The following is a 13274-nucleotide window of genomic DNA, read 5'->3' on the forward strand; positions in this document are numbered from 1 at the left end:
ATCAGTGGGCTGGAAAGGACACAAACCACTTAGAAAGGAGGAATAAATTCAAGAGATCTATTGTCTATGATGAGCACTAGTGCTAATAATAATCTATTGTATACTAAGAGAGGTTTTCAGTATTCTCAACACAATTAAAAATTATGTAAAGGAATGTATATATTAAATAGCTTGACTGAGTCATTCTACAATGTATGCATATGTCAAAACATCATGTTCTGTACCATAAGTGTAATTTTTCCTTGTCAACTGAAATCAAAAGAGCTGGAAGGGAGGCTGAGGTACGTGTTTAGCGGGTCCCAACCCAAAGTCCTTCCAAATGACAGAAAAGACATTGGCAGGTTCAAAGCTTACATGTACATTTTGTGTTTTGCAGCTCAGTGGTTTTCACCATTGTGAATGACACAGACAGGCAGTGGGTCTTCACAGCACCATGTATCCTATGTTTAGGGCCTAGTGGGAGAGCATGGGAAGACACTGGGCATTGGAGTCCACTCCGTGGTGTTGGCCCTGCAGGGACTCTTGGGGCTGTAAGGATTCTCTCTTACCTGGTGTTGTTTTTCAGCTTATAGTAGTAGTGCAAACAGTCATTGCAGTGGTCTGGTCCCGGCCCGTCACAGCCAACCTCACTGCACTCAGCATCGCAGGGGCCTTTCCAGAAGAGATTAGAACAACACTTAGAAAAAAGAATTTTATAGCAGGTCAATTTTACCTTGAATCTTTTATAAAATCTGAGGGTATTTCAAAAGTCTCATGGAAAATAGAGTTAAAGATCAATTTATTTTGGTGTAAAAATAATTTGAAATCCATGCATTGTATTTTTTTTCCATTATCTACACTTCCCATGAACTTTTTTGAAGATGCTACATATGAGTTGGTTTTTGTGTGTGTGTGTGTGTGTGTGTGTGTGTGTGTGTGTAGTTAAAGGAATAGTGGTCAGTGTGGCTGGGAGCCCAGAGACAAACTAGTGAGATTTTTTTTAAAAGACATTATGGTGTATATACACTATGGAGGACTACTAGGCTGTTAAAAAAATGAAATTCTGTCTTTTGCAACAAGATGGATACAACTGGAAACCATTATAATTAGTGAAATAAGCCACTCCCAAAAAAGACAGATAAGCATAGGGTTTCTCCTCATCTGAGGTAACTAATAAGAGTATCTGAAATATAATGTATTGGAATGAAATGGACATTTGCAGATAGGAAGACTGTTTACAGGCCTTGTCTCTTCCGTTGAGGAACAGTGTTTTTGTTTTGTTTTGTTTTGTTTTTCCTTCACACTATGTGTTGAACTCTTTTACTTAGACAAGGGTTAAATATATGATCATTAAGTAAACTGAAAACAGATCTTTGTAAAAATTAAGAGTGGGAATGTGAGAGGGAGAAGGAAAAGAAGGGTTGGCGTGTGGGCAGGAGGGGGGTTATAAGGGAAGTATCACTGTGTTTCTAAATCTGTATAAATGAAATACATAAAACTTGTATAACTTAAATAAAATTTTAAAGAATTAAAAAACAACCTCAATTGCTTAAGTATCAAGAATGTAAATCCCACTCTTAGCCTGGTCTTCAAGGCACATATGGCTGCCTTGTGGGAGATAACATATGTTTCAGAATTGAAATGAACAATACTACTGTAAAACTGGAAAAATCAACTACAATTAAGTATGCATAACAACAAAAATGTAGGATTTATAGAAAAATGAGAAGTTAAGCTTCTGACAAAAAATAAAAGAAAGGTTATTTAATATCTAGACCAGACTTCCTGTCTTGTCCAAGGTCATTAAAGCCACTGAATACCTCTGAAATACTGTAGCCAGCAAGAAACATCATTATGGCATCTGGCACAAGCTTATCAGCATCCAGTCTTGGATCACAAAGCAGGTACTTCAGGCACAGATAATAGATTTAAAATTGCATCCTACCCAAAGGCCAATGGGCAGCTCAACAAAAGAAAGTGACGTATAAGTTGAAAAAATGCGAGCAAGCTTAAAGAATTCCAGACCTGGGATGAAGGCTGCTAATATCCTCTATTACATATTCTTTGGTACAGAGCTAGAGAGATGTACAGTAAGAAAAAAAATAAAATGCCAGCAAGATGAAGCTATTGTGTGATTGCTAACAAGATTTCCAATGGTATAGGATAGTTACTGAAGTTTTAAATTCACTTTTTCTTTTTTCTCCATATTTTAAGACTTCTGGTCTCATAATCTCAAGCTCTTTCTCACTGAAAATTCATATGTTTTTAACGAGCAATAAATATATTGCATGAAATATACAAGCAGTAGGTCAAGGGTAACAGAAATGTTTTGAATCCTACTTAATCAAAAGAAATTATCGTTGAACCTTGATTTCTTTTAATCATGATGGCGCTTTGTTTTACTATTATTTGTTTACTTATAGGTTTGGGGGAGTGGCTCCCATCTGCTGGTTTACTTTCCAAATGCTCACAACAACCAAGGAGCTGAAGTCAGGATCCAGGAACTCAGTCCAGGTCTCCAGCATGAGTGGCACCTTGAGCCATCACCACTGCATTCCAGAGTATACATTAGCAGGAAGCTGGAATCAGGAGCCAGAACCAGGAATTGAACCCAGGCACTCCAATGTGGGGTGTGGGTACTTGGCCAAATGTCTGTTCGGCAGTACGTTTTATAATTACTGACTCATAAAAATATAAATAATTAGAACTGGGATGGAATGGCTTAGAAAAAATTTGTCGAAAAATACTCTCATTTTACTGACGAAAAACCTGATTTTCCAAGAGATACACTGGCTTGTTCAGTATCATAAGGCAAGGGGAGTTAAGATTGACATATGTTCTGATACCCAGTCCAAGTCTCCTGCTTACAGGCAGCACATCATGTCCTAGAAATGACTTCTCCATCTGAATGTAAATGAGTCATTTCAAAATGCTGATTAATTCTAAGAGTCATTTTTAAGGGCATTTTTGCTGAAATCTTAGATTAATTTCTAAATTAAATTCTATAGCTAGCATAACTTGGGGGTATTTCAGCTGTCTACCATTGAACACCACAAGAATGGCACCACTGCTGTGTGAGGGCTGAAGTTCAGCTGGCTGGGGGTCTCACAATTTCGCGTAATTGATGAAACAATATGGGGATCTGGTTATGATAATGCCATCTGTGCTTGTCAGGCTGCCTTCTAAAGGAAGACGAAAATCACAGCTCCAAAGGAAAGTACTCATGGGTGGCCCTAAATTTTCACCAGGTGATTTTTGGAATGAAAAAAATAAAAACCAAGAAACATTTATTCTTGATATTTGCCAAAGGGATCTGCATGGTAGGTTCATATGCCATACAGTTTCTATTATAATTTTAAACTGTCCCAGATGCAGTTTAGCATAGTAGGTTGCAGGATAATGGTGAAATAATTGTCTTTTTTCTCTTACAAGTGCCAATGTCAATGTTTTAGGGATGTAATTGGAAAAACCACAAAGATGTATAGCTGTTTGTTCAGGATCTTAACATTAACAAAAGGTTACTATTATGCTCCATTTATGTTTTTGGATACACTGTCTCCTATCAGGGAAGAAAAAATGGCTTGGGAGTTATAACATAAACAGTATCATTACAAGCTCAAAAGAAAGGAAGACATAATTTAACACAATCTAGCTTTGTTTAGCTCAATTGGTCAAGTGTGTTATTAATTTTGGGACACTTTAGAATAAAGGAAACTATATTCATATTTAAGGTACTCAGTAAAGGTGATTAACGAAGCACATTTACCATTTTATAAATTTAGGGGCCGGTGTTCTGGCGTCGCGAGTTAAGTCATCACCTGAGAGGCCAGCACCTCAATGGGCTCCAGTTTGAGTCCAGCTGCTCCATTTCTGATTCAGCTCCTTGCTAGTGTGCCTGGGGAAGCAGTGAAAGATGGCTCAAGTGCTTGGGCCCCTGCTACCCACAAGGGATGCCTGGATGAAGCTCCTGGCTCCCGGCTTTGGCTCAGTCCTGGTCATTATGGCCATGTGGGGAGTGAACCAGTGGATAAAAGATTTCTCTCTCTCTCTCTCTCTCTCTCTCTCTCTAAGTCTGACTTTCAAAGTGAATAAATAAATCTTTAAAAAAAGGGAGCAAAATCTAAAAACTGCAGGAAAAATATTTTGAGTCTCAAGGTACATTAAACATCCATTTATAAGTAATTCTTTATTGGGAGAAGCTTTATCGATTAAGTGTTGTATGCAATATCTCAGAACTGAATGCTCCTAGACATGACAGAGTAAGACAAGAATCATAAATATAAATAGTATGACAAAAAATTGCAGTTGATATGGCTATATCACCCTAGAAAATCGACTCTAAAACATAAATTAGTGAGAGAGTCTTCCAGACAGAAAGCATGGAATATTTTCCACTGCAAGAACAACAATACTCAAAATACTTAGATATAACACAAGAAGCAAACTACATAAAATTAAAAGATCACAGTAAAGTAGGATGTGGTCTATGTTTTAGGTGGAAAATTTTATTATAAAAACAATTCTGAGATTACAAGTAAAATATAGCTTCCAAAAAAACTTCTAAAAATTTATTTACTTATTTAAAAAGATTTTTTAAAGAGTATTGATTGGTTGATTTGAGAGTTAGAGTTACAGACAGGAGGGAGAGACAGAGAGAAAGGTCTTTCACCTGCAGCTTTACTCTGCAAATGGCCGGAGCTGTGGCGATCTGAAGCGAGGAGCCAGGAGCCCAAGCATTTGGACTATCCTCTACTGCTTTCCCAGGCCATAAGCAGAGAGCTGTATTAGAAGACGAGCAGCCAGAACACAAACCAGTGCCCATAAGGGATGCTGGCACTGCAGCCAGAGGCTTATCCCACTATGCCACAGTGCTAGCTCCTTTAAAATTTTTTAAGGTAAATAAATTCATGTATTTCATATGTACATATATATGATTTATATGATATATATATTATAAACCAAAACAGGTTCCAGGTGAATTACTGACTAGATGTAAAAAATAAGATTATCAAAAAGTGCATAAAATTCTTTGATATTAAAGGATTGAACTTCTGCAAAAGACCATAAATGCTACATTTGAAATTGTAAATCCCATTCTCCAATAATTATTGTTTTTTTTTTTTTGTCAGAGCAACATAAAACAAAAGTTTTATTTGGGAAGCAGGTGGTAACTGAGATTATGTTTTCAGCAAATAGAGACAATATGAGGGACAATAACATTAGAGTTCCTAAAAATTGGTAAGAGAATGACTGCCACCTTGAATAGACAAAAATGGTAAGATACAGTGACATCTAATTCATAGAACTACCTACAAAGCTATAAAAATAAAAAAATGAGCTGTTTCTGTCCCTGTTTTTGTTTTTTGTTCTTTCAGTCAGTGCTGGTAAGAATGAGTTCAGCACACACAGAACTGATCTCAGTGTAGACTGGTAAATCTTGTCAGGATGATAATGGGACCAAACGTTTCCAAGCCCTCAAACTGATTATCCCCATTGATGCATTAAATATTAAAATGGAACTCCATTCTAAAGAACCATTGAGGATGCTTGTATTTGTAGACAGATTAATATACAACAACACTGTTTCAAATGGTGTAAAGATCTATAGACAAATTACACATACCAGGTTATGGACTAAATACATCACATAGAGCAATCATCCTATGGACTATGAGGTTTTCAGACAGCACATATGGATATTTAAATACATGAACACATACACATGCAAATATTTAGAGGGGACAGAAAATGAGATGGAAGGAAATATATAAACCATGGAGAGCATATTATAATATTCTATTATCCCACGTGGTGGGGGATGTATAAGTTATCCCTCCTTGGCTGTGAGCCCCTTGCCAGCTGGCTCACCTGCATAGTCCTCCGTACCGTAGTCATCTGTGGGGTCTTCCACTCGGCTGTAGCGGGAACGTTCAACTTTAGGAAATTCATTAGTGGGTGAGTACGGCTGTACGGAGGTGCCATAGAGGACCAAAGACCACTCTTTCAATTTACCTTGAGAAATAATAATACCATAAAGTCACCAAATATTGAAGTCAAATATCTACACTCTAGCTTCATATCTTTTAGTCCTTTTCACTAAAGAAAAAGCAACAGTTGAAGAATGATGGCAAGCAGTTTGAGGTGAATTATTACATCGGAAATGGGGCTAGAAATGTACATTTTTCACCTTTTTCCCCGAATAAGATATTTAATAATTCACACAGCATATTTACTGAGCGGCCACTACAGGCTAAGCCTTGATTCAATCAGTATGTGTACGAAGACTAGGAAACGAACATACTTCAGATTGCTGGAGAAGAGGCTGAATTTCAAATTCTGAACGCTCAACAGAATCCCAGAATTTTACCAAATGTTTAGTTTTCCTAAGTATAAAAGTGTTACTTAAGCCTTTAAAAAATTTTGGCATTATTTGCCTCATTAATAAATAGACAAAAACTACCCTTCGTTTCACCTAATTTCTGAATCAGTCATTTGATATTAAGAATACATCCCATCGCTTCTGGGCCTTTTGGCTAAGATCGAGTGTAGAATACATCACTATTTATACTATCCTAAGACCTGTGTTGTCCAAAACAGTGACCACTAGACACATTTAGCTATCTACATTTAAATGAACTAAAATTTAAAACTTTGGGGCAGGCATATAGGTGCAGTTGTTTAAGACACCACTCGAAGGGGGCGGCATTGTGGCACAGCAGGTTACTGGTTTGTTTCCCTGCTGCTCTTCTCTTGAGCCAGCTCTCAGTTAATGTGCCTGGGAAAGCAGCAGAAGATGGTTTAAAGGCTTGGACCCTGGCCACCCAAGTGGGAGATCTGGATGGAGTTCTGGTCTCCTGGCTTCAGCATGGCCCTGCCCGAGCTGTTGCAGCCCTCTAGGGAGCAAGCCAGTGGATGGAAGATCCCTCTCTCTCAGTAACTCTGCTTTTCAAACACATAAATAGTTAAATAAATGAAAAAGAGAAGTCACCACTTGGAGCACCCACATCCTATATCAGATTGCCCGAGTTCAAGTTCTAGCTCCTCTTCCAATTCCAGTTCTGCTTAATGCAGACCCTCAGAGCAGCAGATGATGGCTCAAGTACTTGGATCTCTTCTGCCCACAGAGGAGACCTAGATTGAGTTCCAGGCTCCTGACTTTGTCCTGGCCCATCCCTGGCTGCTGCAGGCATTTGGGGAATGAACCAGAGGATGGAAGATATCTCTTTGTCTCTGTCTTTGTCTCTCTTAATATATAAAAATTTTAAAATATTTTAAAATTCAGTTCCTGCTGACACTAACCACATTTCAAGTGCTCAACAGCACCAGTGCAGAATACCTCCAATAATGCAGAAGGTTCTATAAAGCAGTGCTGTCAAGGAGCAGGTTCTAGTCAAGGATGTCCTTGGGCAGCTGACAAGAAGCATCTTGCTTTAGTGCAGTCCTTATATATTCACTGATTCCTCAGCTTCATAAAATTAAAGTGCCATGCAAAAAGGTAAAAAAAAAGAAAGGAAACTTGCCTTCAGGCCCTTCAGCCTGATAAGATTCATGCCAAAAGAAACCAACCAAAACCAGAAATGGATTGACAAAACCAGTACAAACACAGGAACCCGTTTCTCACTGATAACCCCTTCTACCTTGGCTTAACATGTAGAATCCAGGTATGGTTGGGGACAAGAGGCAGGGCTGGCTCAGATAGTGATGAGTTTCAGCTGTCAATTTCCTTATTATTACTATCTACTGAATCGCCATCAAATTGATGACTATAATTTCTATGCACTTACTATATGCTAAGCATAGGTCCAAATGTTTTGTAAGTTTTATTCTATTTATTGTTCATAAAAGCCCTGAGGTAGGTAATATTATTCCCATTATACTGATTAGAAAGTGAGCGGGGCTGTCTCTGTGGCATAGCAGCTGCCTAAAGGGCCAGAAACAAATATGGACACTGGTTTGAGTCCCAGCTGCTCCACTTGCGATCCGGCTCTCTACTGTGGCCTGGGAAGGCAGTGGAAGATGGCCCTAGCCCTTGGGTCCCTAGACCCATGTGGGAGACCCAGAAGAAGCTCCTGGCTTCTGGCTTCAGATCAGCCCAGCTCCAGCCATTGTGGCCATTTGGGGAGTGAACCAGCGGATGGAAGACATCCTCCTCTCTCTCTCTCTCTCTCTCTCTCTCTCTCTCTCTCTCTCTCCCTCCCTCTGCATCTCTGTTACTCTGCCTTTCAAGTAAAATAAATAAATCTTTTTTTAAAAAAAGAAAGTGAGCAACAGAGGTTGATAATTTCCTCAGAGATGGTACGAGTACAGGCTGATTTTAAAATCCATTCTTGGATCCAAATTCCACTTAAAGTATTATAGGATACTGTCTCCTGTTCATTTCTAGTTTAGGAACCTGAGCTTTAAAATAAAGCATTGAATATTTCATGTACACACATTGATGGGTGGTTGGTGCACACAATGGGATGTGAAAACAAAATACAATATCCAAACAATGCTGGCAACATGGCACAGGTTGTTCCCCTGGTGCTGCTGGGGCTGACTGGAAACCATGTTGGCTGCCACTGCCCAGCATTGCAAGGGAGGATCATTAGGCCAGAAAGTCAAGTACCAAAATCTGTAGCATGGATTCTACTAGATGTGAATGACATCACTGTAAAGCCAACAAATCCTAAATTGAACCACCCTAATTTGGGGATGACCTCTATTCTATGATATACTCTTTTTTTTTTTTTTCTGACATGTACATTGAGCCAGTATAATTGACAGTGTGAGGACACATTGATCTTAAAATCCATTCTGGAGGCCAGAACTGTGGTGTAGTAGGCTAAAACTGCACCTGTGGTGCCAACATCCCATATGGGCACCGGTTCGAGTCCTGGCTGCTCTTCTTCTGATCCAGCTCTCTTCTATGGCCTGGGAAAGCAGTAGAAGATGGCCCAAGTTCTTGGGCCTCAGCACCCACGTGGGAGACCTGGAAGAAGCTCCTGGCTCTTGGCTTCTGATTGGCTCAGCTCCTGCTGTTGTGGCCATTTGGGGAGTGAACCAGCAGATGGAAGACCTTTCTCTCTGTCTCTCCCTCTCTCTGTCTGTAACTCTATGTCTCAAATAAATAAAATCGACCGGCGCCATGGCTCACTTGGTTAATCCTCCGCCTGCGGCGCCAGCACCCTGGGTCCCGGTTGGGGTGCCGGGTACTAGTGTCGGTTGCTCCTCTTCCAGGCCAGCTCTCTGCTGCGACCTGGGAGGGCAGCAGAGAATGGCCCAAGTCCTTGGGTCCCTGCACCCACATGGGAGACCGGGAGGAAGCACCCTGCTCCTGGCTTCGGATCGACACAGCTCCGGCCGTGGCAGCCATTTGGGGAGTGAACCAACGGAAGGAGGACCTTTCTCTCTGTCTCTCTTTCAATGCCTATAACTCTGCCTGGCAAATAAAAAAAATTAAAAAAAATAAAATCTTTTAAAAAATATCCATTCTGAATCCAAATCCAGAATGCTTAAACCATTACATAATGCTGTCTGCTACTCAAATTGTAGATGCTCCCTATCTTACATGTAGTTACACCCCCAATAAATCTATTGTAAAATGAAAATATTATAAATTGAAAATGCATTTAGTACACAAAACCTACCAAATATCCTAGCTCAGCCTTGCCTAGCTTAAACATGTTCAGAACACTTATACATTAGCCTGCAGTTGGGCAAGAGCATATAACACAAGGCATATTTTTTTTTTTTTTTGACAGGCAGAGTGGACAGTGAGAGAGAGAGACAGAGAGAAAGGTCTTCCTTTTGCCGTTGGTTCACCCTCCAATGGCAGCCGCGGCCGGCGCGCTGCGGCCAGCGCACCGCGCTGATCCGATGGCAGGAGCCAGGAGCCAGGTGCTTTTCCTGGTCTCCCATAGGGTGCAGGGCCCAAGCACCTGGGCCATCCTCCACTGCACTCCCTGGCCACAGCAGAGAGCTGGCCTGGAAGAGGGGCAACCGGGACAGAACCCGGTGCCCCGACCGGGACTAGAACCCGGTGTGCCGGCGCCGCTAGGCGGAGGATTAGCCTAGTGAGCCGCGGCGCCGGCCACAAGGCATATTTTATAAGAAAGGATGATTGGTTTATATGTGGTTTACCCTCTGCCAGCTTTCCTCTGGACTCATTTGATAATGACCATGATTTCACAACCAGGGTCTTCAGGCTCGAATTCTAAGTGGCAGGCACCACATACTGCGAGGAGGTGAATGGCCAGTGGAAATTCATGACCTATATGACTGCCTTGAGGTAGTAAAGCAAAGGAGAATCCGTTTTGTCCCTACAGCATTCTTCTGTGTACCCATGGACACACAATACAAGGACATTGTAGGTCCTCTCATCTGTCAGTCACTCTAACACCTGGTTCATGGCTCATTTTATTGAAAATAATTTAGGATCTAAATTCACCCTCGTGTTTTGAAGACTGCTGTCCTAAAACAGACTATTTGTGTTTGTGCTATTTCTGAAGTACACCATAAGCCACTAGGGGTATTCCCACTGGGCAGCTCATTTCTCTTTTTCACTTGTGTCATTTCATTTCCTTAGACTCTCTGCCATCATTCATTTCAAATCCTGCTGTATTTGTACCATCATCTTGTTCTTCTCTCCCACCTTTTCTGTTTGTTAAATTTTATAGGAGATTTTGCAACTGATACTGAAACATGCTGTTAAGAAATAGCTGTGTAAATACAGAGAAAAATTCATCATACTTACTAACCTATAAGTGTAATCTGCCACATACAGTTTCAGCTTTTTAAAAATGAATATTTATTTGAACGGGAGGGAAGAGAGAGAGAGAGAGAGAGAGAGAGAGAGAATGAATCTTCTATTTACTGGTTCATTCCCCAGATGCTTGCAACAGCTAGGAGTGGGCCAGGCTAAAACCTGGACAGTGGAACTCAATCTGAGTCTTCCACATGGGTGGCAGGATCTCAACTACTTGAGTGGCCATCACTGTCTCCCAAAGTGTGCATGAACAAGAAGCTGGAATCAGGAGTGGAGTCAGGACTCAAGCCCAAGGATTCCAAAATGGGCTGCAAGTATCCCAAGTGGTACTGTGACTGCTGCACCAAACACAGCCCCTGCCACAGATAGTTTTAATGTGCAGAAACAATAACTTCCCAACATTATTATTATAAATATGATAATAAACAAATGGGAAGAAATAAACAAATAGAAACTCAGGTTGGAGCCAGGCACCTCTATATTTGGTGAGGATTCCATCACTCAACTAGGCTGGAAAAATTCTACATCTCCAACTTAATTTCTAGTAGCCTAGTGAAGAAACAGCTCATCATCAGAGAGGGAGAAACCTACCAAACGACTACTACATGCCATAAAAACAATGCTACAGGGACCTGTGATGGGGCGCAGAAGTCTTAAGCATCTGCCTATGGCACCAGCATCCCATATGGGCATGTGTTCCTGTCCTGGCTATTCTTCTTCCGATCCAGCTCTCTGGTTATGGCCTGGGAAAACAGTGGAAGATGGTCCAAGTGCTTGGGCCCCTGCACCCACATGGGAAACTCAGAAGAAGCTCCTGGCTCCTGGCTTTCGATTGGCCCAGCTCCAGCCGTTGCAGCCATCTGGGGAGTGAACCAACAGGTGTAAGACCTTTCTCTCTGTCTCTCCCTCTCTCTACCTGTGACTCTACTTCTCAAATAAATAAATATAATATTTTAAGAAAATGCTAGAAAAATATGTGTGCACACACACAAATGCACCAACAAACAGAAAAGTGAAGGTCCTTATTGAAAAGTGTGGCTAATCCTAAAGGGACAGACTGGCTGAATGAAGGACACACAAAGACCATTTGTTTCTGTTACATCCTCCTGACTTCACACCAACAGTAGCACATGGATGTCTCTCTTCTGGAAAAGAAAGGACATCTTGAAAACTATTGAAGGTGACTGGAGTTAAATGGGAACACTTAAGTAGCATAAGTCGAGACAAATTCCGTGAAACTAATGACTCTAGATTACGTTAGATACTGCAGACAGCTTTTAACACAGGTAATCAGAGTAAGCTCAGGATAGAATTCTGAACTCCTTGAGGGCAGAGGGATTTTTATTCACAGCACCTGGTCCTTGTACACAATGATTGGCTAACCAGTAGTATGCCCTAGGAGCAGTCTGCACTTGTCAAGGGAGTAGAATTGCTGGTGCCTGCTGATTACAGAGTCACTTTTACTTTCATGTCTTCAAAATTCTTAACAGATAATGTAGCTTATATGTCCACATCTCCCTTGGTGTGCAACTGCCACATGGAATATCTGAGCATGTAAGAGCCCTGTAGTGGTTCCTGCCAATGGAACAACTGGAAGCTACACTTTGGGCACGGCAGCACAGCTGAGGCACCACGCTGCCACTGCCTCAAAGTGCCATGACCTGGGTATCTCCCTCACTGAGACAACAGGCATGCCCCGAGAAGAGGAGGAAAGCAGGGCACAAGAGCTTGGGAACTGAGTAGACTATGAAGTGCAGATGTCTGGAAACCATGGTCTATGAGCTGATGTCTTATACATCAACCATGCCTTGGTGAAATTTGATTTCTTTTTTTTTTTTTTCTTTTTTTTTCCTTTTTTTTTTTTGACAGGCAGAGTGGACAGTGAGAGAGAGAGACAGAGAGAAAGGTCTTCCTTTGCCATTGGTTCACCCTCCAATGGCCGCAGCGGCTGGTGCGCTGCGGCCGGCGCACCGTGCTGATCCGATGGCAGGAGCCAGGTACTTCTCCTGGTCTCCCATGGGGTGTAGGGCCCAAGCACTTGGGCCATCCTCCACTGCACTCCCTGGCCACAGCAGAGAGCTGGCCTGGAAGAGGGGCAACCAGGACAGAATCCGGCGCCCTGACCGGGACTAGAACCCGGTGTGCTGGCACCGCTAGGCGGAGGATTAGCTTAGTGAGCCGCGGCGCCAGCCTGATATTTGATTTCTAGATAAATCCTTGGTGACCACTGCATCTAGGCTGTCTGCTGGAGGTAAACTAGATACTGATGCTCTTCAGCAACATTTTAGTCCTGATTCATTGTGACTTGACCACCATTCTGGTTTGTGCCTCTCGGACTATGAAAGCACTGTGGCAGCACAGATGAAACACATGACAGAATCAGGGGAAAGACATAAAGAAGGCTGTCAAAACTGGGCATCTCAGGAAGAGTCACTTTCCCACACTGGCAGGAAAATGTCTGATACATAAATGCTTTATCCCTGTGTTTTGCTATGTGCCTCCTCTACTCAGATCAGCTAATTTATTCTGTAATCAGTTCTGGTCTGGA

The 13274-nt window shown here is 41.6% G+C and overlaps 1 protein-coding gene and 1 long non-coding RNA gene across 5 annotated transcripts in view; one reads left to right on the forward strand and one right to left on the reverse strand.

The window, feature by feature from the left end:
- LOC149128706 (uncharacterized) overlaps positions 1-5841 on the forward strand; it is a 42648-nt gene extending 36807 nt beyond the window's left edge. The window contains exon 3 of the long non-coding RNA XR_016236694.1: positions 2403-5841. This is a non-coding gene — a long non-coding RNA (uncharacterized LOC149128706). The remainder of the gene's footprint in view (positions 1-2402) is intronic.
- PCSK5 (proprotein convertase subtilisin/kexin type 5) overlaps positions 1-13274 on the reverse strand; it is a 442208-nt gene that overhangs the window by 161362 nt on the left and 267572 nt on the right. For all 4 annotated transcript variants that reach the window (XR_001793338.4, XM_089336653.1, XM_051858772.3 and 1 more), the window contains 2 exons: positions 5848-5991; positions 549-651 (listed from right to left, as the gene is read on the reverse strand). Coding sequence is in view for 3 of the 4 variants with exons in the window: in XM_089336653.1 (XP_089192779.1) it covers positions 549-651; positions 5848-5991 (247 nt within the window). In the remaining variant the exon portion in view is untranslated. The remainder of the gene's footprint in view (positions 1-548; positions 652-5847; positions 5992-13274) is intronic.

Source organism: Oryctolagus cuniculus, chromosome 1 (assembly GCF_051225735.1).
Source record: "Oryctolagus cuniculus isolate XC-2025 breed Fujian yellow rabbit chromosome 1, ASM5122573v1, whole genome shotgun sequence".
Taxonomy (NCBI): domain Eukaryota; kingdom Metazoa; phylum Chordata; class Mammalia; order Lagomorpha; family Leporidae; genus Oryctolagus; species Oryctolagus cuniculus.